General features: G+C 33.7%; 6 protein-coding genes, 1 long non-coding RNA gene and 1 other non-coding gene across 8 annotated transcripts; 3 read left to right on the top strand and 5 right to left on the bottom strand.

Annotated features, from left to right (window-relative positions):
* Window positions 1-247: 247 nt before the first annotated feature.
* Window positions 248-2,491, bottom strand: LOC105952736 (F-box/LRR-repeat protein At3g26922). The gene is made up of 3 exons (XM_012976316.2): window positions 2,104-2,491; window positions 824-1,852; window positions 248-743 (listed from the first exon to the last, which is right to left on the bottom strand). The coding sequence occupies exons 1-3, from the start codon at window positions 2,173-2,175 to the stop codon at window positions 447-449; spliced, it is 1,398 nt and encodes a 465-aa protein (XP_012831770.2). The 5' UTR covers window positions 2,176-2,491; the 3' UTR covers window positions 248-446.
* On the top strand, window positions 2,381-4,616 carry LOC105952737 (F-box/LRR-repeat protein At3g26922). Its single transcript, XM_088824899.1, has 3 exons — window positions 2,381-2,554; window positions 2,971-4,008; window positions 4,102-4,616. The coding sequence occupies exons 1-3, from the start codon at window positions 2,507-2,509 to the stop codon at window positions 4,402-4,404; spliced, it is 1,389 nt and encodes a 462-aa protein (XP_088681025.1). The 5' UTR covers window positions 2,381-2,506; the 3' UTR covers window positions 4,405-4,616.
* Window positions 4,617-4,939: 323 nt separating this feature from the next.
* LOC105952808 (uncharacterized) lies at window positions 4,940-6,374 on the bottom strand. Its single transcript, XR_001172391.2, has 4 exons — window positions 6,280-6,374; window positions 5,498-5,589; window positions 5,238-5,312; window positions 4,940-5,148 (listed from the first exon to the last, which is right to left on the bottom strand). It is a non-coding gene; the product is annotated as an uncharacterized LOC105952808 (long non-coding RNA).
* A 5,189-nt stretch (window positions 6,375-11,563) lies between these two features.
* On the bottom strand, window positions 11,564-13,608 carry LOC105952738 (uncharacterized). The gene is made up of 3 exons (XM_088824830.1): window positions 13,375-13,608; window positions 12,360-13,224; window positions 11,564-12,256 (listed from the first exon to the last, which is right to left on the bottom strand). The coding sequence occupies exons 2-3, from the start codon at window positions 12,732-12,734 to the stop codon at window positions 11,801-11,803; spliced, it is 831 nt and encodes a 276-aa protein (XP_088680956.1). The 5' UTR covers window positions 12,735-13,224; window positions 13,375-13,608; the 3' UTR covers window positions 11,564-11,800.
* A 1,809-nt stretch (window positions 13,609-15,417) lies between these two features.
* On the top strand, window positions 15,418-15,490 carry TRNAA-AGC (transfer RNA alanine (anticodon AGC)). Its single transcript has one exon. It is a non-coding gene; the product is annotated as a tRNA-Ala (tRNA).
* Window positions 15,491-15,659: 169 nt separating this feature from the next.
* Window positions 15,660-19,270, top strand: ACX4 (acyl-CoA oxidase 4). The gene is made up of 13 exons (XM_012976735.2): window positions 15,660-15,808; window positions 15,968-16,072; window positions 16,180-16,286; window positions 16,539-16,616; window positions 16,717-16,840; window positions 16,973-17,046; window positions 17,143-17,202; window positions 17,314-17,423; window positions 17,742-17,901; window positions 18,009-18,085; window positions 18,390-18,561; window positions 18,660-18,752; window positions 18,862-19,270. Exons 1-13 carry the CDS (start codon window positions 15,781-15,783, stop codon window positions 18,991-18,993), a joined length of 1,320 nt encoding a protein of 439 aa, XP_012832189.2. The 5' UTR covers window positions 15,660-15,780; the 3' UTR covers window positions 18,994-19,270.
* Window positions 19,271-19,560: 290 nt separating this feature from the next.
* Window positions 19,561-20,937, bottom strand: LOC105953105 (PHD finger-like domain-containing protein 5A). Its single transcript, XM_012976736.2, has 2 exons — window positions 20,856-20,937; window positions 19,561-20,188 (listed from the first exon to the last, which is right to left on the bottom strand). Exon 2 carries the CDS (start codon window positions 20,155-20,157, stop codon window positions 19,825-19,827), a length of 333 nt encoding a protein of 110 aa, XP_012832190.1. The 5' UTR covers window positions 20,158-20,188; window positions 20,856-20,937; the 3' UTR covers window positions 19,561-19,824.
* A 321-nt stretch (window positions 20,938-21,258) lies between these two features.
* SAC8 (SAC domain-containing protein 8) lies at window positions 21,259-26,869 on the bottom strand. The gene is made up of 20 exons (XM_088824985.1): window positions 26,560-26,869; window positions 26,060-26,134; window positions 25,704-25,831; window positions 25,512-25,603; window positions 25,361-25,418; window positions 25,120-25,176; window positions 24,917-24,948; window positions 24,641-24,723; window positions 24,450-24,556; window positions 24,052-24,138; window positions 23,868-23,945; window positions 23,339-23,403; window positions 22,847-22,945; window positions 22,631-22,730; window positions 22,405-22,513; window positions 22,228-22,300; window positions 22,031-22,124; window positions 21,840-21,926; window positions 21,696-21,762; window positions 21,259-21,605 (listed from the first exon to the last, which is right to left on the bottom strand). Exons 1-20 carry the CDS (start codon window positions 26,717-26,719, stop codon window positions 21,478-21,480), a joined length of 1,779 nt encoding a protein of 592 aa, XP_088681111.1. The 5' UTR covers window positions 26,720-26,869; the 3' UTR covers window positions 21,259-21,477.
* Between the last annotated feature and the right edge of the window lie 84 nt (window positions 26,870-26,953).

The following is a 26,953-nucleotide window of genomic DNA, read 5'->3' as shown; positions in this document are numbered from 1 at the left end:
GTTCTTTGCACTTTCCCCCCTAAAAATTCAAAAGATGGATGGATGGTCAACAAAAATCCTCAATTCCGATGAATAATCCATCAGAATTTTGCTATCGGAGCACTGTGTAACAAGAATAATATTTGAAAGGGGACATTCACTTTTAATTTTGAGGGGGTAAATGCAAAAATTAGAAATTTACAGAGGTGATGTGGAATTTGCCATTTTATTAATGTCTTTCTTGAGGTACCAACTGCGAAGTCTGTTCAACTTTGGGAACCATTGTTACAGTGTATAATTCTATTGATTCATTATCAAGCAAAATAAATTGTTATTGTTTGCCACATTACCAACAATAAATCATTAATCTTATAAATAAATCAACAAAGCAAATTACTCTTAATCAAATCAAAACTTCACCGAAAACGGATAGACTTCACTTCAATATAAAAAGGCCAATTCTTAAGCTAAACAATAACCAATTTAACGCGGCGAGGCAACAGTGGTTCAAGGCCAAACTTCGCATTTTCACGTGCAATTTGCTCATCTTTTAATTCGCCACCTTTCACACAGATAAGTACAGCACAGGGATGAATTATTAGTTTCTTAAGCACAACGCAATTTTCCAAAATGTACTGGACAAAGTCAGTATCACTCGCGTGACCATAATAGCCACGAAATTTGAAGACTTTTAGGTGCTGGTGCCGAAACCTTATAATAGCATTCTTATATGGTGTAACTTTCCTCGGATGTTGCCATGTATTCTGATAGAATAAATCAAAAATGAAATGAATAAAAAACAAAAAAATCCAAAAAACGAAGAAACGAAAGAGAAATCGCCTACCTCAAAAACAAATTCCTCCAGATGAGGAGATGCCCTTGCCAAAGCAGCCAATCTAATAAGACTTTCATCACCTAGTGCGTCATCATACTCGATGAACAACTTCTTCAGTTTAGGCATTTTAGGGAAATTGCGGAGTTCGTCAGTTTCTTGTACATATCGAACATGTCGGTCCACCAGGTTCAAGTTAAGAGACTCCAATTGAGAAATGCAGCAAGACAGTGTGGAAATTAAATGTCTCAGAGAAATACTGTCATCGTCACAACTGCCAGTTAAATCAACTAGCATTGGAACATTCTCGAGCAAAACTACCTTCAAAACCGTAACATTAAGTGTAGTAAGTCTAGGTGCAGAAACTTTAAGTGATTTCAAACCCGTGCAATGGACTATCTCCAAGTGTTTTAACATAAGGGATGGACCACAAACTTCAAGCTTTGATATTTTTTCAGAGTAGTGGACAATCAATTGTTCGAGTAGCGGGCAGTTATGTAAGAACAACTCAATAGCTCTATCACTCACAATAATGCTTTTAAAAGACAGTTCTTTGAGCGAATTAAAGTCGAAAAGCATACGAGGCTGTTGCATCTTAGGTTCTGGCGGGGTAAAAAACTCTTCAGGAAAACAATAGAAGTTGGGGGGTTTCCCAAGGTTCAATTCCAACCTCTGAACTTGTCTGCGAAATGCGAATTCAAGCCACAGAGTGATTGAATTCTTGGCTGATACACCTAAAGGAAAACGGATTACGAATTGTTTTAAGGTGGTCGATTTGTAGGATCCGAGAACGTCCTTCACCCATTTCACATACTTGTTTCTCTCCCAATTCAGTTCATGGGATCCTTTTCTAATCTTTTTTAATGTGCTTGGAACATCAAAATTGAGTGATTGCGTTTGTTTCCACAGGTTCATCCAACGAGACGAAAGAAGACTAGTACGCGCTGCTTCCTTGAGCGATAGGAAAGACAGTATATCAACAAGAATGTCGTCCGGCAACCGACTTATCAGATCATCATGGAAACGGCATATGTTCGCACACTGTCAATCGAACAATACATTAGAACTAATCAACAATGCAATAAGAGGAAAGTTGCAAAATAACACATCAACAAATTAAATTAGGGATTTTTATGCCACAGACATATAAAATAAATTATATAAAAAAAATTAAGTTAGGGTTTTTTTTCAGATGAACAACTAAAATAGGGGTTCTTCATGCAAAGATTGAAAAAAAAAAAAAAAAAAAAAAAAAGCCCATAATAAACTTTGTTGAAAGCAGCGAAGCTAACCATCTTCTTCTTCATCGGTAGAAAACTGGTATCATCATCATCATCAATTCCGACTCGCTTCGTCTTACCCATGGCGTCTGAATCGTCGGAATTAGGACAGAACACTCGCAATTATTAATCAATAATTAACTAAATAATAGGAGTAATTGGTTAGTATTTTTACTAATAAATAAATAATTATTCCTTAATACCCAGCCAGACGGCCTGGCCCGGCCCGTTCATGCAAAGAACGGCCCAAAAATACTTAATTTACATATTTGCCAAAAATAATTAATATACAAATTACAACCGCTTTTCTTCCAACTGTAGCAAAATTTGTGTATGGTAATTATTTAGGTCTGGAGATCGATAATCTGTCTTTCTGTTTTATCTTCTCAATTTTCTGTTCGAAGATTCAAGCTCTATGGGTGGGAAGCGAGTCTATATCCATTCCAATTTTCAACCCAAGAAGGTGATATTTTTTTAATAAAGCTGATGTGTTTTATACGTAAAAGAACAAAGATTAATTTTTTTTTTTTTTTTTGTGGTGAAAATTAATTTTACTAGGAATTCGGAATTCATCTGGTGTAAGACGAAACTTATGTCTTTTTTTTTTATATGTTAAACATTCAAGATTAAGGCTTGTTTTCCAATGTTTTGGCTAATTTAATTCAATATCTGATTCCCCCTCAATATGCAATAAGATATTTTTTTTTTGTGGGGATTATGATATTTTCCTGCTGATAAAATAAAGAAGAGTATGCACTATGCAAATCAGAGTATGTTAGTAGAAAATCTAGTCAATGGAACTTAACAAGGGTGGGGGGAGGGTGAGTTGCATCATTGATTAGTTCTGATGTGTTATTTTATTGTTTGTTTAACTGACAGTGTGCTAAGAGATGCTTTGGTGATGGTGATCGGATAAGTCAGTTACCAGACGACATTCTCGTTGATATACTGTCTTTGCTATCGCTCAAGGAAGCTGCACGCACTAGTGTTCTTTCTTCTCGTTGGATCAACTTGTGGAAACACACCCCCTCTCTCAATTTCGATGCTAAAAGTTCACTGCGCAAGATTAAAAAAAATATCAAGTTACTCAAAAGTGAGGGATCCAAGTATGTGGAATGGGTGAACTCCGTTCTCCAATCCCACAAATCGACCACCTTGAAAGAATTTATAATCCATTTCCGTTTTGACATAACAGCCGAGAATTCAATCACTCAATGGCTTGAATTCGCTTTTTCCAGACAAGTTCAGAGGTTGGAATTGTTCATGGAGAAATCTGGCATCTTTTATTGTTTTCCTGAAGAGTTTTTTAGCCCGTGCAGTGGCACAGAACCTAAGTTGCAACAACCTCGAATGCTTTTCGACTTCAAGTCACTCAAACAATTGTCTTTTAAAATGATTATTGTGAGTGATAGAGCTATTGAGTTGTTCTTACATAACTGCCCGCTACTCGAACAATTGATTGTCCACTACTCTAAAAAAATATCAAAGCTTGAAGTTTGTGGTCCATCCCTTATGTTAAAACACTTGGAGTTATACTATTGCATGGGTTTGGAATCACTTAAAATTTCTGCACCTAGACTTACTACGCTTAATGTTACGGCTTTGAAGGCAGTTGTGCTCGAGAATGTTCCAATGCTAGTTGAGTTAACTGGCAATTGTGACGATGACAGTATTTCTTTGAGGCATTTAATTTCCACACTGTCTTGCTGCATTTCTCAATTGGAGTCCCTTAACTTGCACCTGGTGGACCAATATGTTCGACATGGACAAGAAACTGACGAGCTCTGCAATTTCCCTGAAATGCCTAAACTGAAGAAGTTGTTCATCGAATATGATGACATACTCGGTGACAAAAGTCTTATTAGACTAGCTGCTTTGGCAAGGGCATCTCCTCACTTGGAGGAATTCTTTTTTGAGGTAGGTGATTTATCTTTTACGTGTCTTCATCTTCATCTTTAGGTTTTTTTTTTTTTGGTTTATCTATTTTTTATATTTGATTTATTCTATCAGAATGAATGGCGACAGTTGAGGAAAGTGAGACCATTTGTGAATGGTGTGATAAGGTTTCAGCACCAACACCTAAAAGTGTTCAAATTTTCTGGTTATTATGGTCGCGCGAGTGATATTGACTTTATCCAGTACATTCTGGAAAACTGCGATGTGCTCGAGAAAATAATAATCCGTCCCAGTCCCAGTGCTGTATCTTCTCGTGTGGAACGTGACAGATTAAAAAGAAAGCAAATTGCGCGTGAAAATGCAAAGCGAGATCTTGAACCACTGTTGCCTCCGCAGGTTGAATTAGTCATTCTATAACTCAAGAATTGGATATATTTATATTAAGTTATCTGTTTTGGTGAACTTTTGAGTTAAAACTTGCAAGACTTGTTAAGTTTATTCCTTATTCGATGTTATTGTATTATTAGACTGCGGAACGCTTGTGATAGTAATTTATAGTTGTATTATTAATGACATGGAAGATGATATAATATTTTGCGGCATTGATGATAATATGTTTTTTCATTAAATCTATTAAATTGTTACTCGAAGCATTGTTGATATGACTGTCTTAGCTGCATTTCGCAACTGTAAATTCTTTGCTTGGAGCCGACTTACCTAGAAGTTGGACAACACAACTGCAGCTGCCCAGCAGAAGGAAGGTTTAAGTAAGTCGATTAAATGTTGAACCCTTTTCGTAAATAGAGTTAGTTGATTTTTTGGAATGTTGTTTTACAGCTTTTTTTTGCAAAACTATTGTATGCCACGCATGTTCAGTTATTTAGAATTTGTTTTTTTTTTTTCAATAGTTTTACGTTTTTGTGTGACGGGAAGATTATCAGACCGATGGGAGTGGCTTAATTCTGCAGCAATCAGAAACTTCGGACATCGTGTTTTTCAGGCTGTAGTTATATATATAGAGAGAGAGAGATCAAGCAGCGATATTGATAAGAATGCTCCACCGTGATTTTCTGCATTTAGCAATGATTTCTTCCCGTGTTCTAAGTCTGGGCTTAATCTCACTACCATCATCCAACAATTGTTCTCGTTCATTTTTCTTGTCTGCAAGATAATAAGATTGAGTATCTTCAATTACTCCATATCTTGTCAAAACACAATTTCACAATCAACAAAAGCAGCATCTACTATACCTTTTAACTTGTTTATCTACTTCATGGGATGCCGTAGAGGCCAAAGGTATACACGTTCATCAATTTCAATGTCACCTGTACAAATTTACTGTTAGCCACGTGGTACGAACATAAGCATAGCATCCTTATAAAAGAACACAAAGCTTAAGCAAATAATTTGTTACAAAAACCAGATTTATAAAAGAACACAAAGCTTAAGAAAATAATTTGTTACAAAAACCAGATTTGTTAGAAAATAATTTGTTACATTTCTCACTCACTTGGGCAGCATCTTCGGGAAGCTCATTTCTTAGAATATCATCCTTCGGCAACTGTTGTTTATCGACAGATTTATAAACAGCTGCCTAGCTTTCTGAAGTATAAAAAGCCCAGTAAGCAATGAATACAACAACTGAAACAGAAACTTAATAACCATTAAGAGGGAATACTTGCCTATCACACCTTGAGAATTTTGATGAAGTTACGACAAAAATACAATTCTAAGATACATAATGTCCGAATACAATTTCAAGAAGCACCTGACAAATATACCTTCTAAGATCCAATTCAAACCTTGGAACATGAACCTAATCTTTAAAGTTTCTAAGCTACATGTAAAACAAAAAAGGGAAGAAAAAAAATTGCGATCAGTGTCGAACTAGAATATTTTACTTGGGTCTCTTGTGATTTTAATTTGTATCCAACAATTGCATAAATCTTGTAATGGAGGGGATTCATGAGAAGGTGAGATATAAAGTATAAACTGTTAACTCGATCAAATAAATGGGTGGACTCTTTGATCATAAAATAGAACATACTCTTCATGTATCATTATCAGGAAAGGCTTTACAACCAGATGTTGCGATAGACAGAAAATTTGTGTAGCTTTTTACTAGAATAAAATCAATCAAATGCATTCAATTATACATGCTATCGACATAATGGAGTTTCGGGACAAATTTATAGGTTTAGAAAATTATGTGCAATTAGATTCCAATTAAAGATCTTGAATCTCGTAAAAAATTCTCAGAAAGAAATATTTATGTGACTTTAGAGTACTCACCAGCAAGGGAATCTGATAGATGGTAATGAAATTGCAAAAGCTGTTCATTGTCCTACTTCAGAACGGACATCAATCCGAATTCATCGCCAACATACCTGGAATAAAAGAGAGAGAAATGTTCATGTGCCGTAAGACCAATAGACCAATAGAAGGGAGTGCGCTGCTGCAATATTCAATGCCAATTCACGCTCATATCAATATCAAACACAAATGAGGAGCCACTGATAACAGAGAAAGCAGTTACATTGGATTGCCACTGTAAACAAGTGGAAACAAGTTTCAAGAACCTTCTCATAGAAACTCGAACACCCAATATCTTATTTAAAGAAGATTGATAAGAATGACAGCACCCAATAGCATAGAGTTTACTAGAAATACTCAAAACAAGAAAATGAATTGAAAAGTAGAAGACAGAGTTGTGCATTCTAAAATTCCAGAAAATGAATTGACTATAAATGCATATTTTGGTAGTGAGCTTTTGGCTAACATATATGGTCTTGTCTTAATAGAAAATGAATTTACTATAAATGCTTAAAATAAGATTACATACAACAGTACATCCGCTACTTTCTTGGTCCATAAAAGTAAATAACCTTGAGAAGAATCAAGTCATCTAAGAGTTTGAAATAAGTAGTAGTATTAGTAGATCAAATGCATAGCATACAACTTAGTGCTATGGGAGAACCAATAAAAAGTGCTAGGATAACAGAGTCGCGCATTCTAAACCTCGAGAAATCAGTTTCATAGTTGACCAACAACGCAAGATCAAGAGAAATATGCTCACCTGAATATCATTGTCATTTGTAATGCTAACCAAGAAACCTTGATTCTGCAGAAACTGCGAACATAAGAACAAGGAATAATTAGAAGTACTACTAACAATGATACTTTGGAATCACGATTTCTAGCTGATAATGTCAATTTCTGTCAAACACCAGAGAAGGAACTCAGTGCAGTAAGTTGAGAGTTATTACGGGACATAGAAGACAGACCTCTAAGTATTTATATGGCGACATCTTTGGCGAAATCAAAAGTCCTTCGTACTTTTATCCTACCATCCCTGCATACAAGTTTTAAGGTGAAGATGGGTAGAAACTAGAACGTAAGTTGTTGATCGATCAATCATAAAAAAAAAAAATCCACATCATGAAATAATATAAGAAATGAAGATGATGATATTTGCCGTTTGCACGTTATCACGACTATAAAAAGAATACATTCCAAATATAAGACGGAGCAGCCAACAAAATTGGAATTGACGCAGACACAACGAAAACAATATGGTGTTTTGTTGAGCAAAAGATTCCAAACAATTCCAGTGCAGCTTGAAAAATGATCGGTACGCATCTTTTCCCTAATATTTTACTTAATTTGCTTGTGTGCTTAAAATAAAAATAAAAATAAAATGAAAAGAAACACGGGAAATTGAAAATTCATTAGAAACTCGAATTACATGGAATTTTTTCAAATTCAGAATTACATGGAAATTGAAGTTTCATATAAAAGGAAATCTGTGAAATCTATACAAGTATACAGACAATCGATAATTTCTTTCAATAATCATCAAGGAAACTAATCACTATACCCAATTTAGTAGCTTTCCTATTAATCTTGCTTTTACTTTTTCCCCTCTCCATAATCAATTTTCAATTTTCTCAAAGTTGTTGTGAAAAATCGTGATGGCCTTCATATGGTTCATATGGTGTTTGTTACTCACTAGCCAAAGTTGTTGTGAAAAATCGTGATGGCCTTCATATGGTTCATATGGTGTTTGTTACTCACTGGCCAAAGTTGTTGTGAAAAATCGTGATGGCCTTCATATGGTTCATATGGTGTTTGTTACTCACTGGTCAAAGTTGTTGTGAAAAAATGTGATGGCCTTCATATGGTTCATATGGTGTTTGTTACTCACTGAAAACTCGCTGAATTTGCGAAATTTCCTTACGATGATCTATTGTCAGCTGCAGCTGTCGGTACAAGTTCGTACATCACAAAGTTGATTGGAGGGATAATATCTCGAAGTCAATCTCGAAGATAGGAGAGTAGGAAAGTACTTTTATTGATCAAGTGTTTGTTAGATTTTCTGGATGGTTACAAATGAAGACCCTACCTCTATCATCTATTTATACTACACCACCTCCTCAATGGACGGTGGAGATCTATTTGATCTAACGAACACTTCAAAGAATTCTACAAAGGTTCACTAGAACACTTTAAAGAATTCCTACAAAAATATCTACAAGGAGGGTTCTAGAATATTTTCTCCTCCAAGAATCTTTACTCCTCTATATATTTAGGCCAAGAATCTCTACTCCTCTATATATTTAGGCCAAATTGGGCCTAACCCTATTTGGGCTAAATCTTGGACTTCTTAACATTCTAATCCATGGACTTCTTAACCTTCCAATCCAAGGGAAACTGACAAAGGGTTGGGCCAAAATTAATGGGCCGTGACATTTAGTTTTTTTTTATGGAAAGTGACATTTAGTCTTTGGAAACCTCCTTCTTCTTCTTCTTCTTCTTCTTCTTCTTATTATTATTATTATTATTATTATTATTATTATTATTATTATTATTATTATTATTATTATTATTATTATTATTATTATTATTATTATTATTATTATTATTATTATTATTATTATTATTATTATTATTATTATTATTATTATTATTATTATTATTATTATTATTATTATTATTATTATTATTATTATTATTATTATTATTATTATTATTATTATTATTATTATTATTATTATTATTATTATTATTATTATTATTATTATTATTATTATTATTATTATTATTATTATTATTATTATTATTATTATTATTATTATTATTATTATTATTATTATTATTATTATTATTATTATTATTATTATTATTATTATTATTATTATTATTATTATTATTATTATTATTATTATTATTATTATTATTATTATTATTATTATTATTATTATTATTATTATTATTATTATTATTATTATTATTATTATTATTATTATTATTATTATTATTATTATTATTATTATTATTATTATTATTATTATTATTATTATTATTATTATTATTATTATTATTATTATTATTATTATTATTATTATTATTATTATTATTATTATTATTATTATTATTATTATTATTATTATTATTATTATTATTATTATTATTATTATTATTATTATTATTATTATTATTATTATTATTATTATTATTATTATTATTATTATTATTATTATTATTATTATTATTATTATTATTATTATTATTATTATTATTATTATTATTATTATTATTATTATTATTATTATTATTATTATTATTATTATTATTATTATTATTATTATTATTATTATTATTATTATTATTATTATTATTATTATTATTATTATTATTATTATTATTATTATTATTATTATTATTATTATTATTATTATTATTATTATTATTATTATTATTATTATTATTATTATTATTATTATTTTTTTTTTTTTTTTTATTATTATTTTTTTTTAATAATAATAATAATAATAATTAGTGATCATTACCGATATATATTCATATCTTCTCATGAAAATATTCAATTATTCTAACATAGGAAGTAAAATACTGGAGAAATGGATTAAGTATTCAAATAAAATAAAGATTGTTCCATATTTATGAAAAACAAAAAGTTGAGATTATTTATAAAAACTGCCAAATTAATTGTTATGATTAAGCTACATCCCCAATTGAAAATATATTATTTAATAAATACTCCCTTCGTTCTTTATAATTGTCGTTTTTAGCTTGTGCACAAGAATTAAGGATTTCAATAAATGTTGCTTAATTTTAGAAAAATATATGTTCTTATACTAAAATGTCCTCGCAAATAATTAATGTGAGAGAGTGTTGAAGATAGTTAATAATGGTAAAATTGATAATTACATAATTAATGCAGTATTGGAAATGTAAAGTAACAGATAATATGAAATAAAAATAATTTTAAAAAGAGACAGTTATTGTAGAGCATAGAGCGTATTAATTATACAAATTGTGGAACAGAGAGAGTACTAATTATACAAATGTCTAAGTACCTTCAAGGGCCATTCAAATAATGGGTACCGACTTTGTATAAATAGTCATATTAATTGAATTGAAGAATGCTACAATCATATCTAGTTTCCACGAATCATTCCTCCATCGAGATAATGGATTTTCTACCCTCCTGTTTAGCAGATAACAAATTTGAAATTTCACATTCTTTAATGCTATTATGTACAATGATTAGTGTAATTAGTGACGACTATGTTTGAGTTGTTAGCATTAGTAGTCCAAGCACGAGCATTCTATAAATTGGAAAATATTTTTATCGACGAGTACATTACAATTTAAATCAAGATATTTATCGGCTAGTACATTACAATTTAAATCAAGATATTTTTGAGTTGTCTACTAACAGTTGATTGCAGCTGAATGAGATTTGCAATTTATGTCGGTTCGATTAAAAAAAAAACGATTTTCTAGAACAACTTTTTTTATTCCAATTTCCAAAGTTTTTCGAATTTTTCGTATTGGAATTCCAATTATATAAAAAATAATTGGAATTCTCGATTTTCAATCCGATTTAATTTCCAAAATTTAATTATGTGAATTCTAATTGTTTCATCGAAAAATACACTATAATTATATAAAGATCAAATTCGCTCGAATTCCTGTTTCCAAATGAAAATAAAATAAAATAAAAATCGTAAGAACCTATTTCAAAATGTATTAAAAAAGAAAACCCAAACTTTAGTTTCCTTTTTCTTATAAGAACACTTGCTCGAACTTTTGAATTGAAATCTACAACACAATCCATCATGAAACCAAATCGTATGACAAAGAAATTTCGTATTTTTTAAAACTAACAAAGCAAACTAATAATCAGGTGTGCATATAACTACAGCCTGAAAAACGCGATGCCCGAAGTTTCTGATTGCTGCAGAATTAAGCCACTCCCATCGGTCTGATTATCTTCCTGTCACACAAAAACGTAAAACTACCGAAGTAAAAAAAAAAAAAAAATCTAAATAATCGAACATGTGAAGAATACAATAGTTTTGCAAAAAAATCTGTAAAGTCACATTCCAAAAAATCAACTAACTCTATTTACCAAAAGGGTTCAACATTTAATCGACTTACTTAAACCTTTTACCAAAGGCCGGGCTTTCCTAAGGTATCTAATAATTTGAAGAAGTGGGTGAATATTTGCTAATTAATCGAACTGCCGATTTACATGCAGTAAGTTATTCCATTTCCTGCAATATTAAATTTTATTTCAATAGAATTCAACAGTAACGCGAAAAGAAGACTACCGGCCGATCACCTTCTTATACCATTTTCCTCTAACAGAAACATGTGGCAAGAAGTATGTCCTCGTATCCATCATTCATAAAAGAAAAAGAAACAGACAATGTAACTGTTACGTACTTTATTTAAAACTTATCATCTATGCTCTCTACGTCTACGATCTAGATTTATTTAAAACTTATCATCTATGCTCTCTACGTCTACGATCTAGAATAACCAATTCAACGTGGTGAGGTACGCATGGTTGAAGCTTTTCTTTTGCCTTATTCCTCGCACTGCGTTCCACGTCCAATATCTTGTACTGAGGTGCACGACCACCACGGGGATCGACAATTACTTTCTCGAGCACAACGCAATTCTCCAAAATGTAGCCAAGTAATTCATCATCATTTTTGCTACCGTAATACCCAGAAAACTTGAACACTTTAAGGCGATGGTGGGGAATCCTTATAGGATTCTTCGCTGGTCTATATTCCCTCGGAAGTTGATACCATTTAAACTGCCCATAGTGCAAATCAAATTCCTCCAAACAAGGAGATGCCCTTATCAAAGCAGTCAGCCCAACAAGACTTTTATCACCACAATATACAACAATCAACTTCTTCAGTTTAGGCATTTCCGGGATATCCTCTGTATCCTGTGAAATCAAAACCACAACGATTAACGTGACCGATTAATACGTATAAACCAAGCCAGAGAGATAAAGAACAACAGCTACAGTTATTGTGTTGTTGTCTAACCTTTAGGTTGTCCAGGTCCAAGCGAAGAATCTCCAATTGTGAAATGCAAACAGAAAACTTAGAAAGCATACGTTTAACATACATAGGCGATTCAACAGAACCGACAAACAGCTCAACTAGCATCGGAACATTCTCAATCAGCAAGTCTGCCTTGCCCACTGTAACCTCAAGTGAAGTAAGATTTGGCAACGAAACTTTAAGTGTTTTCAAATTATAATGGACTACTTTCAATTGTTTTAACCTGAGGGATGGACCACATATTTCAAGATTTGATATATTATCCGTAAGATGGACATCCAATCTTTCGAGTAACGGGCAGTTAACTAAAAAGAAGTCGATAACTCTTTCAGTCAAACGAACACTTTTAAAACACATTGAGAGATTTAAAGTTGTGTGAAGGGGTTTGTGGTTTAGGTGCGAGGAGCTTTTCGGGGAAACAATAAAAACAGCTACTCGTTCCAAGATCCAACTTCAAGCTCTGAACTTGTCTGGCAAATGTGAATTTAAGCCACCGAGTGACTGAATTCGTGTGCGATTTGTTGAAATGAAAACTTATTTCGAATTCTTTTAAGTTGGGTGATTTGTGTGATTGGAGAACAGAGTCCACCCATTTCATATACTTGGGTGTCCCACTGTTGAGTAACTTCTCCCAGTCAAAGTACATCGGAGCTACTCTGTTCAATGCACGGTCCGCATCGAAGTTGAGACGCCGGGTGTGTTTCCACAGGTTCATCCAACGAGACGAAAGAACACTAGTGCGTCCTGCTTCCTTGAGCGGTAGCAAAGAAAGTATATCAATAAGAATGTCGTCTGGCAACTGACTTATCCGATCATCATCTCCGCCCACAAAACTTGTCTTAGCACGCTGTCAGTCAAACAAGATAATAGTTACATTAGAAACTGATCAATAACGCAATAAGACGAAATTATCCAAAGGATTTTATCATAATTCCCACAAAACTTGTTTTTTTGTCAGCAAATTAAATTAGGGATTTTATCATAATCGAAAGGTCACCTTATTCTTCGGTTGCAAACTCGTATCAACTCCCACACGCTTCCCGCCCATGGAGTTTGAATCTTTGGGAAAAGCACTCGAAATTGCTACACTGAAAACAGGAAAATAAAAACTAAAAAGAAATTTCATTCACTGAAGAATGCAGCAGTTGGAGGAAAATGGCTATAACTTTGTATTTTACCTATGAATGAATTCGACAGCGCCGCCGTGGGAACAATCCTTATTTGTTCAGGCAACTAATTTGGCCACTGAATTTTCACAGTAAATTAATTAAAATAAAGCGGATGGTTATTATATTTAGGCCAAATGGCAAAAAGGGCCATCACATGGGACTTAAATGCATTTTAGTCCACAAAAAAAACAGTCTCTCAATTAAGTCCATCCCCATGTCTTTAGTCTAAAATACTCTCATTAATATAATTCTTAACAATTCCACCCATTATGCTCTAACTTCCTTAATATTACACATTGACCCCGGATTTAAACAAATATATCACATTAACCCCCAAAACTTTTTTTTTTCAGAAAATAATTTTTTTTCTTAACTGTTTTTTTTCCGGCCAGATTCCGGCGCTGACCGCCGGAGACCGCCGGTCTCCGGCGTTGACTTTTTTTTTTTTTTTTTTTTTTTTGAATTGTTTTTTCTTAGAAAAAAAATATTTTAATTAATATTACTGTCTTGACTACTAAATTACTGTCTCAGACAGTAATATTACTGTTTGGGACAGTAATATTATGAATATTATTTTTCCGAACAGTAATATTATTAATATTATTGTCTAAGACAGTTAAATTACTGTTGGAGACAGTAATTTAACATCCAAGACAGTAATATTAATTAAAATAAATTTTTTTAAAGGAAAAAAATTAAAAAAAAAAAAAAAAAAAGTCAATTAACAGTTAAGTTACTGTCTCCGACAGTTAAATAACTGCTGGAGACAGTAATTTAGCAACGAATACAGTAATATTAATTAAAAATATTTTTTTTAAGAATAAAAAAGTCAATTAACAGTTAAATTACTGTCTCCGACAGTTAAATAACTGCTGGAGACAGTAATTTAGCAACGAATACAGTAATATTAATTAAAAATATTTTTTTTAAGAATAAAAAAGTCAATTAACAGTTAAATTACTGTCTCCGACAGTTAAATAACTGCTGGAGACAGTAATTTAGCAACGAATACAGTAATATTAATTAAAAATATTTTTTTTAAGAATAAAAAAGTCAATTAACAGTTAAATTACTGTCTCCGACAGTTAAATAACTGCTGGAGACAGTAATTTAGCAACAAATACAGTAATATTAATTAAAATATTTTTGAAGAAAAAAAAAAAAACAGTCAATTAACAGTTAAATTACTGTCTCCGACAGTTAAATAGCTGCCGGAGACAGTAATTTAGCAGCCAAGACAGTAAATTAATTAAAATATTTTTTTAAGAAAAAAAAAAAAAAAAGTCAACGCCGGAATCTGGCTGGAAAAAAAATATTTCAGAAAAAAAATTATTTTCTGAAAAAAAAAAGTTTTGGGGGTTAATGTGATATATTTGTTAAAATCCGGGGTCAATGTGTAATATTAAGGAAGTTAGATCATATTGGGTGGAATTGATAAGAATTAGGGTTAAAATTGGGGTCAAAATTGAAATTTGGGTTAAAATTGGTTAATTGGTGAAATTGGGCTAAATTGGGGTGTAAATCATGAAATTGGAGTTGAATTGGGTTTCAATGAATTGGGGGTAATTTTGGTATATATAAAGGAATTTTCCTTATTTGCAAATAAGTTTGAATAGGGTGGATTTATTTGAAAGACAAAAAAGTTGGATGTCCCTATTTTAATTAAGTGCCCTTGTCATGGGCCTATTTGTCATTACCCCTTATATTTAACATGACTGGGCCTTGCGCTTTCGAGCTCAATGGGCCTATATTGGTTACATATACCGGTTCGGCCAGACCGGGCAAATATATTGTATAGGCCCAGATCGCTAATATAGACTTAACGGACATTTTAAAAGTTAAATTAATTTTACATTAATATATCTTTCAATGGGGATGTAGCTCAGATGGTAGAGCGCTCGCTTAGCATGCGAGAGGTACGGGGATCGATACCCCGCATCTCCATTCTCTATACATTATTTTTATAATAATTATCTTTTTTGGAAATTACGAAAATGGGCTAATTTGAGGCCAATTCTAATTCAGGCCCAAAATCATAACTCAGGCCCAAAAAAATAATTAATTAATAATTCTATTTAGATAACATTTTTAATTTTTTTGTTGACTTAACATTAAAAAAAAAATTATAATAATAAATAGACATTAAAAAGCGTGCCAATCCGTCTCTTCTCTGCTTCTCTAACTTGTTCATTTCCATTACCGCTAAAACATCTTGTACCATTTCGTTCGTCGCCATGAAAGTACCGCCTTCCGAAGCTCAAGGTTTTTTCCACTCTCCGCCTATCGGTTTTCTTTCCGTTTAAAATTTTCACGTTTAATTTTTGCCTTTCTTTTAGTTTTCCGTTTGTGTGTAAATTCACGATCGAGTCGAATTTATTATTCGGAGTTTATTGAGATTTTATACCTTGATTGGTGATGCAGAGGATATGTATAGAAAGGAAAAGAGCTCCTATTTTGATTCGCCGGCGTTAGATGTTTCCGTCGCATTTCCTCAAGCAACTCCAGCTTCCGTCTTTCCTCCTTCTGGTATGTAACATTTAATTTTACTCGAGTTTCGATTTGAAATATCGTTTCCAATTTCACTATTTGCGACGGTTTGAAAGTGTGCCGATTCTGATCTATTGAACCTGCAGTATCGGACTATTATCAGTTTGATGATCTGTTGACTCCCGAGGAGCAAGCTGTCAGAATTAAAGTAAGAGAGTGCATGGAAAAGGAAGTAGCTCCGATTATGACTAAGGTTCCGTTATCTAATTAAATTCTACGTCTTCCATTTCGTATCATACCATAGTGTTTTTTTGTGTTTTTCCATCATTTTGCTCATTAATTGTTATTTAGTAATGTTTCATCAAATTAAGCATCAAATTAAAATTAAAATTAAACGAAATCTTGATATTTTTATTCTTACACATAGACATAGTGATATAGCTCCTGTTATTGCCTCATCTTTAGTTTGACTGACAACGATGGGGTTGTAAATGTGCCTTTTTAGTATTGGGAGAAGGCGGAATTTCCATTTGAAGTGGTTCCGAAGCTTGGAGCATTGCGAGTTGCTGGTGGCAGTATCAAGGTACTCGATTTGAAGGTTTCTGTTTCATACTGTTATGGCCTGAGAGCCATGGTAGCAAAAAATATGTGGGAAATGTGATATATAACTGGATATAATTCAGGGTTATGGTTGTCCCAACCTCTCCATTACTGCAAATGCCATAGCTACGGCTGAGGTTGCAAGAGTTGATGCGAGCTGCTCTACTTTCATTTTGGTTCACTCTTCTTTGGCGATGCTTACTATTGGTAAGTCTTGCTACCGTTTATTGGTTTATAACTTTCTTTCGTCGTACTTATTGGTTCGTTCAAGGTCTTTTACTTAACACGTTGACAGTGATATATATAACTTATGATGAATTGTTCATCTGTCAAGGACAGGACTTTGTGGGTCTGAAGCACAGAAGCAGAAATATTTACCATCTCTTGCGGAATTAAAGACAGTTGCATGTTGGGTAAGGAAGTCTTTTCGATGTGTAACGACGTCCTTTCTGATACATGCATCTCTTTTTTTCATTTTCTCAATAACTTATGTATTTGGTTGGATCTAGGCTCTAACGGAACCTGATTATGGTAGCGATGCAAGTGCTTTGAAGACAACTGCAAGGAAGGTCTGGATTATAAACTTTACTTATTTCAGTGATATTTCTAGGTTTGTCTGTATTAGGGTATCTCGATCTCGTTTCTCCTCTTATCCTTTGTTTCTGACTTCAAAAAATCAGGTTGAGGGTGGATGGATACTTGATGGACAAAAGCGCTGGATAGGGAACAGTACTTTTGCGGATGTTTTAGTTATTTTTGCTAGAAACTTAACCACGAATCAGATAAATGGGTAAGTATTGCACTCCTCTGCATAATTGATTGTTATATTTGGAAGCACATCTTAAACGTTTATTGACCACTTATTGTGTTTCTCCAACTGATCTTAGCATATCTTTTCTTTTATGTTTTTAATCGTGTCGTGTGCATTCCTAGTTTGATGGACTTCCTGATAAGCTAACTCAAGGCTGATGATCTTACAAAATGTGGTGGATAATTGATATGTTTAGTGTATATCTGTTTTTAGGAAGAACATTTTCCGTGTCTACATAGAATTAAGGTATAACAAGCTTTATAAACACCACTAATATCTGGTCTGCATCCGCTACAGATACATCCTAAAAAAGGACACTCCAGGGTTACAAGCTACTAAAATCGAAAATAAAATTGGACTAAGAATTGTTCAAAATGGTGATATCGTAATGAAGAACGTTTTTGTCCCCGATGAAGACAGGCTTCCTGGAGTTGATTCTTTTCAAGATACAAACAAGGTATGAATGAAGTCATAGTACTCAACGATGGTAGCTTCCCTGCCCGTATTGGAGTAATAATTTTATTCTGTATTTGGCCTATCTGATTCACCTTTACCTGAAAATAGGTGCTTGCTGTTTCGAGAGTCATGGTTGCCTGGCAGCCTATTGGCATATCGATGGGTGTTTATGATATGTGTCACAGGTAATTAATAACTTCTTGTATTTTCACTGTGGTTTAATACTAAAATTAAAAAAATCACCTAACAGAAGATAGCTCGTCGTCCTTTTGGTGTAACTACTGAAATTACAAATTATGCATATATTCTCCGTCTAGAATTAGCTAGGAAGAAGACTATTGATACTATCTGATTGCTGAGCGAAGATTGTAATTTTCATTGTGATTTAGTAACCAAAGAGTTAGTAATAATATTAATAAAAATAACAAAAAACTATTAGAGATCCTCGTCGTTGTTTTAATATGAATATGATTTGTGTAATAATGGAAGGTACCTGAAGGAGAGAAAGCAATTTGGTGTTCCGTTGGCATCTTTCCAAATCAACCAACAGAAATTAGTTCGCATGTTAGGTAATGTGCAAGCAATGTTTCTTGTTGGTTGGCGACTATGCAAGCTTTACGAGAGTGGTAAGATGACTCCTGGTCATGCTAGCATGGGCAAGGTAATATATTCCCATCTTTATTTTTTATTTTATTTTTAATTTGGAGCAGCGATATATGGCTGATTTTGGTTTAACTGATGAATTTGTCTTCTATTCAGTCATGGATTTCTCTCAAGGCAAGGGAGACTGTTTCTCTTGGACGTGAATTACTTGGTGGCAATGGAATTTTATCCGACTTTCTTGTCGCAAAGGTGTGTTATTATGGATTCAGTAATATTATATCTGCCAAAAAGTTAAAAGAAAAAAAATTTGTAGCATGCGTTGGGATTTATAATGTGTAGCTCGTTATTATGTCGACAGGCTTTCTGTGATTTAGAGCCAATATACACTTATGAAGGAACATATGACATTAACACCCTGGTAACTGGAAGGGAGGTCACTGGAATTGCTAGTTTTAAGCCAGCTGCATCGAGCAATCGAAGCCGACTGTAGTATTGCTCGCTCGTACTAAAGATACTGGAATTACTCTTGAAGCTGGGTGGATCTGTGCAAGCTATTTGGATTATTTATGTATGTAATTCAAAAGAAATCAACGTGATAAAAGTCCCAAACGTAATAAAGAAATCTACATCAAGAGGGTTGGGTCGAAATAAGGTTTACTTTGTATAAGCAGAAGTATTAGTTATTAAATTAATTTAAAAACTTGTATCTGCAGAAATATTGTTGTTTGAAACCAGTTTCAGTTCTTATGTTAGTTAATCTTTGTGTTTGTTCATGTTCAATTTGCATAATCGGCAGCACCCGATCTATACGACATCATTTATACAGTCTTTCAAATCAAAATACTCGCAATGTAAATATAGACAAGAGCCTAAGTACTCTGCAATGTATACAGATTTGACCTGTTTGCTTTATTCATATAGATTGAAGCCTCCTAATGTTGGCATATTTGGCATCTCTTTTCCGATGAGCCCAAGACCCCAAATCAACACGCAAGAAATAGCACCACTCACCTAAGAGAAGAAACATGCATATAAAAACAATAACAAAAACAAAATCTTCTACGAACACTGCATAATATCAGAGACAGAATTCCGAAAAATCTCAACAGAGAGATTCAATAGTTTGTTCTCACTTAGAAGTAATACCACTTCAATAAGCCCTACAGTTTCATCATATCACTTGAGTGAAAGTCAGCATTACGAATACTCAAATACGCACTACCGACAAGCATTTCAATAGTTCTTATTACATAAACTAGAACATTAAAGAACCGAAGTAACGGGAAGGAAAAACCACAACAATGCAACCACACGGTATCAATCACCTCTTCTTGAAGCCGTATTTCTTGCGCTCGTAGAACAAGTCAGTTTTAGCACTGCCCAAATTGACAATCTTCGGACAACCATCCCTATCCTTTTCCATCTGAGTGCACTCTTTGCAATAGTAAGCATCTGAAATCCCCACTCCTCCGCAGATGACACACCTCCCCTGGAAAGATCCGTAGTTGCACTCATCGCATATTCTCACAAGGGTGCAAGGACGCACATAGGAATCACATATTACGCATTTGCCATCGTCTTTCTCGCATAGCCTGCCTATGGCTATTCCTGGTTGCTTTCGGCACATGATCAAATCGGGGTGATGTTTAGCCATCTTCCTGCAGACTCTTCCTAGAAAAATTTCACTGCATGATAATTTTACCCATTTTAGAATCATTAAACAGCACTCTATTCAACATGAAACGTACGATAATAATCCTGAAATCAGTGATGTAAGAAGAGTTGAATAATATTGAATTTCTACCAATCTAAGTTTAAATGTGTGAATGAATTAAACATACAAATAATAACCCCAATTTAGAAAATAGTAAGTGGTTTTATTATAAGCTATTCCATACACCATATTTCGAGTGGAAAGAATCGAAGAAGAAGAAGATCGAAATTAAAGCATAAAAGTAAATACATCACCAGTGACAGTGAAACTCAACATTATGAATCGTCTCCGGACAAAGCAAATCAACCTTCTTAATTTTACCTATCTTGTTAGATACAACTTCTTTAGCGTAAACTGCTGTAATCTATGAGTTGTGACCTAATTTCAGAGCTTACGCAAAGCAAAGCAAAGCAATTCCAATGATGAATCCAAGTTTAAATTAGGGTACAAATCGAACAGATTTTGTGTAAATGTTATGAACTTCATCTCAAAAGTTCAGTTAGGGACGAATTCACTAATCAAATAATATATTAGGCATGAACTTTCACAAATTATCACAAATTAGGGCAGAGTGTTCGACTCTGTGTGTGTGTTTGTGTGTGTGTGTGTGTGTGTGAGAGAGAGAGAGAGAGAGGAACCTGTAGCTCTGAGTGAGAGTGCCGACTGAACTGCGTAGAAAGCGTTGAAAGAATAAAGCCTGGGTTTTATATTTTCTTTTTGGCGTTTATTTTTTTATTATTTTTTAGGTAAATCTATGTATTTTCCTCGGTCAGTCCAGTCATCCATCGGCCGACGCGTCGACCTCACGCTCCTTTTATATAACGAATCAATTTACCACAACTTTAACGTTGAATCTAATTTTCTTATTTATAAATTATAAACCTTGTTAAATAATCAAATTGTAGCAACTCTACAAGCACTTATTTAGTTATTTTCATTCTTGTTTATAAACAAACTAGATTAAATTGTGTTATCAAATGTCTGGAAACTCATTATAAAGACGAAAAAAAATAAAATAAAATAGTATATATCCAGGTGCAATAAAAGAATATGGCTCTCCCAATTGGAACCTCATGCCATCAGTTAAATACAGAACCCAAAGTTGCAAAGTGTTTTGCGGACTATTCACAAACAATTTATTTCTCATTAACTAATTCATTTTACTTCTATGCACACAAAGAACCACAACACCAGGTAATAAACATTGTTCAAATATTATCCTATAAATAAATATATTATACAAATTTCCCAGAGTATAGCCTACAACAGACCACACAATCGAGGTCTCGAACAAATTTGCCTTCCGTTGCTTTTAATCAATGCCATCAATCCTGCTGTTAGGCCAGCGCACACCATTGAAGATAGCAAATGTTGTGCGTTTCGTCCCGCTACAGTGAAATTATATGTTGTTGATTACTAATTTTCACGACATAGTAAGATTCATTTAACTTCAAACATAAGGCTAAATGTGTGAATACCTTGGTTTAATGTGATTGATGTCACCGTTAATCCCCCGATTACTAAAGCCGATGCCACAGGAAGGTACTGAAATTTTATTACAGTTGTCAAATAGGAAAGTAGTCATTGCATATCGAGAGAGAGAGAGAGGTTATATAGCTTACGGAGATGGGTTCGAATCCTTTGGGGCGGAAAGGAGAGGAACCGTTTCTGTTCACAGTGTATCGGCCACTGATAAGATCAATAGCGTCCTGTAAGAATACCAGAAAATATGTCAAAATCTTCAATAGTTTAAAGCATTGGTAAAATAGAAAAGAAAGATAAATATGGCAATCAATAATACTAGATGGCTTGCCTGTCGAAGGCCGTCTTGAAAATTATTTAAGAAATATCTTGAGATTGCGCTCATTCCATCTTTGATAATGCCAGACATTGTCTGTTTGCCATATCTGAACATAAAAAATCTCGTAAAGAAAGCCGAAACATTTTTGGACTCCATTTAATTAAATATAACAGACTTCCAGAAAATATTGCATATGTTCATAAGGTTACCTCACAAGGTCCCGTTTAAGTGCATGGGTTCCAGAGTACTCGAGGCTTATCTCATCCCCATGCTCGACCCACACTGTATAAGGAAAAGAATGTTCAGCACAGGCGAAAAGAATAACGTTGTTTCGTAATCCAAAATCACAATTGATTACAGAAGCATTGGTTATATTTGGTCCTTACAAGTCTTAAAAAGTTCGAAATCTTCAATAAACATCGAAAGAGTTTCCCCTGAAGAAAGTGCACCAAGTCTCTGTAGCTGAGAATTCAAAGACTTCTGTGCTAGGTAGCTCTGCACTTGAAATATCCAATTCTTGATATGAACTCGTAGTGAAAACAGTTCCTCCATAAGCAAATATATTGGCAATAAAAAATCCTGGAAATTAGGGGTTTCATGTAAGCTGCAAACCTGTGTTACATTTGTTCTGTCAAGGCAATCGATGCAGTTAGATCTAATTATTCCTTTCTGTTCTGCTAGAATCTTCCCTTCCAGATCTAAAATGAGGTATCTGTTCAGCTTGAATAGTAAATATTAAAAGAATAATATGAAGATCCGAGCATAGTAGCATTCTTACACCCCCATGTAACTATAAAACGAAATGTCATAATGCAAAGTCATTATTACCCTTGATTCTCAAAGTCTTCTGAAATTTCTTTGTACAGAAGTTCTATGTTATCAAAGTTCCCGTTGCCACATGAATGGTGAAAGTCGAACGAAACATATCTGGAGCAGTAGGATATTAGAAACAAACATAAGATATTAACCTTCCTCCCAACTTAAAAGATAATTAAAGTGAAGAAGGCATCTACAAAATTTGGATAAAACGGGAACACGAGCAAATTGCTAACTTGTAGCAAGTAAAACTTCGTTCAGACCGTCTATTTATAGGTTTCCATCATCTAGTCATACCATATTTGCAAAACCACTCCATCTGTTGTGATCCTAATATGTTTGATAAGAATTAACAAGCATTTCATCTTCCTTATATTTATTTTGGTCCCAATTTCTAATTTTCAAAACCAGGATAGGACATTCCAATTTCTTTCCATTTCCTTCAAAAATGGATAAGCAAAGAGCATTACAACGGACACTTAGACAAGAAACAGATAAACTCACCTCACATTTGGAAGTTTGTGCATTTCTTCGGCATAAGATTTACTTAACAAACCTTCATCTCCTTGCTACAATATAGAAAAAAAAAAGTGTTGAGGATAAATTGCTGTTTTGATTACACCATTAATCAGGCATTAAGAGCGAGTAGATTTGATGAACATCCCTAAAACACAATGCATAATTCAAATTCAGAGATAAAAAAAATGTGCAGATGTTATTAGGAAAGCATCATCATAGTTCTATTAGAAGTAGGTGCCTAGAGGAGCCACCAGGATAAGTAATTTAAATTTAATCAAAAAACTGATTTCACCTTTAAGAAACTGAAACATTTTGTGATGATCATGAAACTAACTATAGCTAAATGGTATTTACTGAGAGAGGGGAACGAAGGAGTTTTTCATGTCGATTTAAACCATACACTGGTAATCTATTTATGCAAAAGCAATTAAACAAGAAACATTATCTCAGCCGATATGACTTCTTCAGCTGCCCAATAGTTGAACTTGGTAGGCATCAACAGAGTATATCTAACCTGATTCGTCAGGTCAACCACAACGCATCCTCCATATCTTTTTAATAGATCATTAAAATGGCGTTCCACAACTTTTGACTGAAATACGAGACACAAATATTAATTCTGACAACAAAGCAACTAGTGCACAAAATAAATATATTATTGTAAAATTAGGAATTAAAATTTAGGGGCATGTGCGTACTGTATCCTCATGATTAATTATATTGAGTCGTGGTTTATAGCTCAAATCAACGATTTGCTCCCATAGAAGTGGAATTGACCCCCGAACCTGAGAACCATAATTTCGTAAGAACTTGCTTCCAGTAAAACTAAAAAACTATCTGAACAAAATTCATCAGATTGACTGGTTTCCTCTACTTCACTATGCACTCTTATGGGCAAGTTTGAATATGCCTGGGATGCAAGATAAATTCCAGCAGATAGTTGTTTTCGGAATCATGTGTGTCAAAAGGTGGATATTCATTATCGAAGTACGTCAACTCATTCAAAGGAGAAAGATGCAAGTAATTAGATGTCGGAGTAACAAGCACACATAATAAATGATCTTCGACCAAAGGGGTGGTGATAACCGAAGCAAACCTGCAGAAAAGAGGAAATATGATCTCCAAATTCAAGCAGCTGCTCAGTTTCAATGAAATTAGCAGTATCTCCCTCAAGGTTGGCTCCTCTTCTCCACATTCTTGTCCCTAAATTCAAATGCTTAAAAGTTTGAGTTCCAAAGGATTGAACTGAATAAAGTAAATTAAATATAGGACATATTGTTGTTATACCTAAGCGCCTTGTACACCTCCGTGAAAAAAGTTTTATAACAGCAGGTGATTTTCCCAGCTTCATTTCTCCAGTCTGAAAGCTTTAGCTTCAGTCAAGTAAAACATTACCATTTTGTGTGTGTGTGTGTGTGTGTGTGAGTGTGTGTGTGTGTGTGTGTGTGTGTGTGTGTGTGTGTGTGTGTGTGTGTGTGTGTGTGTGTGTGTGTGTGTGTGTGTGTGTGTGTGTGTGTGTGTGTGTGTGTGTGTGTGAGAGAGAGAGAGATCTAAAGGATATTTCCTTGTAATAAAGGGATGACAAATCCATCAAGCTGCAAGAAGAAAGTGCATAATTATAAATTGTATATGTTAGTAAAGTAATCTCCCACTATGGAATGCTCATGCAAAAACAAGAATGTTTTCCCTACACTGTTTCAACCTTCATAAACTTCCATTGTTGAGAAAAGAGCAGGAATTAATGAGAGGAGACATTTATTTCTAACCTTGTTCTCAATAAGATCTTCCAATAAGTTCCTATTCCAAACAAATCGAGGGTCACCCTGCAATTCACCAGAATCCAGTTGTTATAAAAACCATTCTAAGCCAAAAGTAACGAAACTGTAATTAGTGAAAGTAACTCCAGTTCTGTAGCACAATCGATGTAGTAGACCAATTAAAATAGCTTTTCCGATTTAATATTCATGTGTGATAGAAAGAGTCCGTAGTTTGATTCAATATATATACCTGCTTCCAAATTGGTTTGCTCATCCATCCTTTTGCCAGCTTGGATCTCCTCTGCAAGCTGGTAAATGCATCAGCACTCTTGAAAAGGAACTCAATACACCTAATTTTCCTTTAAACAATAAAGCAGGAGATATCCTAGGTACAAACTTACTTCAGTGTTATATCTGTTCCATAAGAATAATACAAGCCTGGAGTTGATTCTACTATCTTCAACAGAGTCATGAAGTAAGCTTCGTCTTTTTTCTGGAGAAAAGATTATGCAAGTGTTACAATACAAGGTTTACTAGACAAATGGATTGAGAAAATTTGGGAACTAATTAAATCAAGAAATACCCAATCACACCTCTTCATTGGTTAAGAATCTTGAAGTTTCGTTGCAGGGCAGGGTTTTCATTGATGTCACCAGGAAAACAGGAAAACCAAGATAAGTTCCAACTTCCTTCCTAGAAGTTATAACTAGTATATATGTACCTATGAAAAGGTTGCAATCATATTTATCAGTTAGGCCGCTCGGGTACAGAGAATAACAACACACTGCCAAATAAACCGAATAAGCATACTACCCAAAAAAAATTAAGCAACCAGTGGCCATTTTAAACACAGATGAAACTGAAAACTAAGCAAAATTTGACTGCAACTAGCATTTGGTCTCGATTGCACTTAGACATGACTCTTGTCTGTAGCTACTTCAAATATTACCTGCCAGCAACCTAATTGTTCCAGCAACCCCATATATGGTCGAGACTGTAGAAGGAACCTCAGAAGAATCGTCACCTATAACCGAAAAAAAAATAGTCGACTGCATCAGAGATAGATTATAAACTGAATTATCTTCAACAAAATGAACCTAATGTATGGTTAGCTAAATTGCAGCAAATCCTGCATCAAGCAATCCCCCTGAAATATCCAATACTCAAACTTCTGTTTTGTATAAGTTCACCACGTGCAAGATGTTAAAGGAACAGCTGATCAAATGCTTAATCGTTTGAGAAAATACTATCTATAACTATCGTTAGGGGAAAAAAAAAACACCACGGATAACTAAATTAGCAGAGCAAATCCTACAAATTACAAAAACGGAAAATGCTTTCGAAATTACTCTTTCGCTAATCGTCAATTAATCGAACAACATCGTAGATTCATATGCTTTGAATCTTCTTCAGTTTCAGAAATTTCTTAAGGAAAAAAAAAAAGGTTACCATTAAGCTTGTCAATGCTTCCGTCAGATCGGCTGATAGAGAATCCTTCTTCCGGCGATTCCATGGATTTTATCACGAATTTGTCGGTGAACTCTTGCAACTCTAATTCGCTCCATAGCTGAAAACGATTTGTCGAATTCGATTCGATTTCCGTCTCCATTTTCCGCCTTTTCCAAATTTAATTGCTGAACCAAATGAGAGAAGTGTTAGATTCAGAAATTGGATCGTTGTAGTGTTTATGAGTCAACGACAATTTGAATTATTGAACGATGGATTGATAAACAGAAATTAGATTTTGTTTCTTACAGGTAGGTACAACTGTGTAATTAATACCGGCTTAATTAATCATTCTCTGATAATGGCTGATATCGATTAATGCTTTGTTGTACCTTGC

This window comes from Erythranthe guttata, chromosome 10 (assembly GCF_056151865.1).
Source record: "Erythranthe guttata isolate IM_541 chromosome 10, IM_541, whole genome shotgun sequence".
Taxonomy (NCBI): Eukaryota; Viridiplantae; Streptophyta; class Magnoliopsida; order Lamiales; family Phrymaceae; genus Erythranthe; species Erythranthe guttata.
This window is presented reverse-complemented; position numbering and strand designations above follow the sequence as displayed.

Coding starts and splice junctions, on each gene's coding strand:
- LOC105952736 (XM_012976316.2), bottom strand. CDS start 2,175: ATGGGTAAGACGAAGCGAGTCGGAATTGATGATGATGATGATACCAGT. Junction 1,853..2,103: donor TACCGATGAAGAAGAAGATG/GTTAGCTTCGCT, acceptor TTCGATTGACAG/TGTGCGAACATATGCCGTTT. Junction 744..823: donor TGGAGGAATTTGTTTTTGAG/GTAGGCGATTTC, acceptor TTATTCTATCAG/AATACATGGCAACATCCGAG.
- LOC105952737 (XM_088824899.1), top strand. CDS start 2,507: ATGGGTGGGAAGCGAGTCTATATCCATTCCAATTTTCAACCCAAGAAG. Junction 2,555..2,970: donor CCAATTTTCAACCCAAGAAG/GTGATATTTTTT, acceptor TTTAACTGACAG/TGTGCTAAGAGATGCTTTGG. Junction 4,009..4,101: donor TGGAGGAATTCTTTTTTGAG/GTAGGTGATTTA, acceptor TTATTCTATCAG/AATGAATGGCGACAGTTGAG.
- LOC105952738 (XM_088824830.1), bottom strand. CDS start 12,734: ATGTGTTTTAAAAGTGTTCGTTTGACTGAAAGAGTTATCGACTTCTTT. Junction 12,257..12,359: donor TGGACCTGGACAACCTAAAG/GTTAGACAACAA, acceptor TTGATTTCACAG/GATACAGAGGATATCCCGGA.
- ACX4 (XM_012976735.2), top strand. CDS start 15,781: ATGAAAGTACCGCCTTCCGAAGCTCAAG. Junction 16,073..16,179: donor TTCCGTCTTTCCTCCTTCTG/GTATGTAACATT, acceptor TTGAACCTGCAG/TATCGGACTATTATCAGTTT. Junction 18,753..18,861: donor CCGACTTTCTTGTCGCAAAG/GTGTGTTATTAT, acceptor TTATGTCGACAG/GCTTTCTGTGATTTAGAGCC.
- LOC105953105 (XM_012976736.2), bottom strand. CDS start 20,157: ATGGCTAAACATCACCCCGATTTGATCATGTGCCGAAAGCAACCAGGA.
- SAC8 (XM_088824985.1), bottom strand. CDS start 26,719: ATGGAGACGGAAATCGAATCGAATTCGACAAATCGTTTTCAGCTATGG. Junction 26,135..26,559: donor AAGCATTGACAAGCTTAATG/GTAACCTTTTTT, acceptor TTTCGGTTATAG/GTGACGATTCTTCTGAGGTT. Junction 22,731..22,846: donor GAAGACTTTGAGAATCAAGG/GTAATAATGACT, acceptor CAAGCTGAACAG/ATACCTCATTTTAGATCTGG.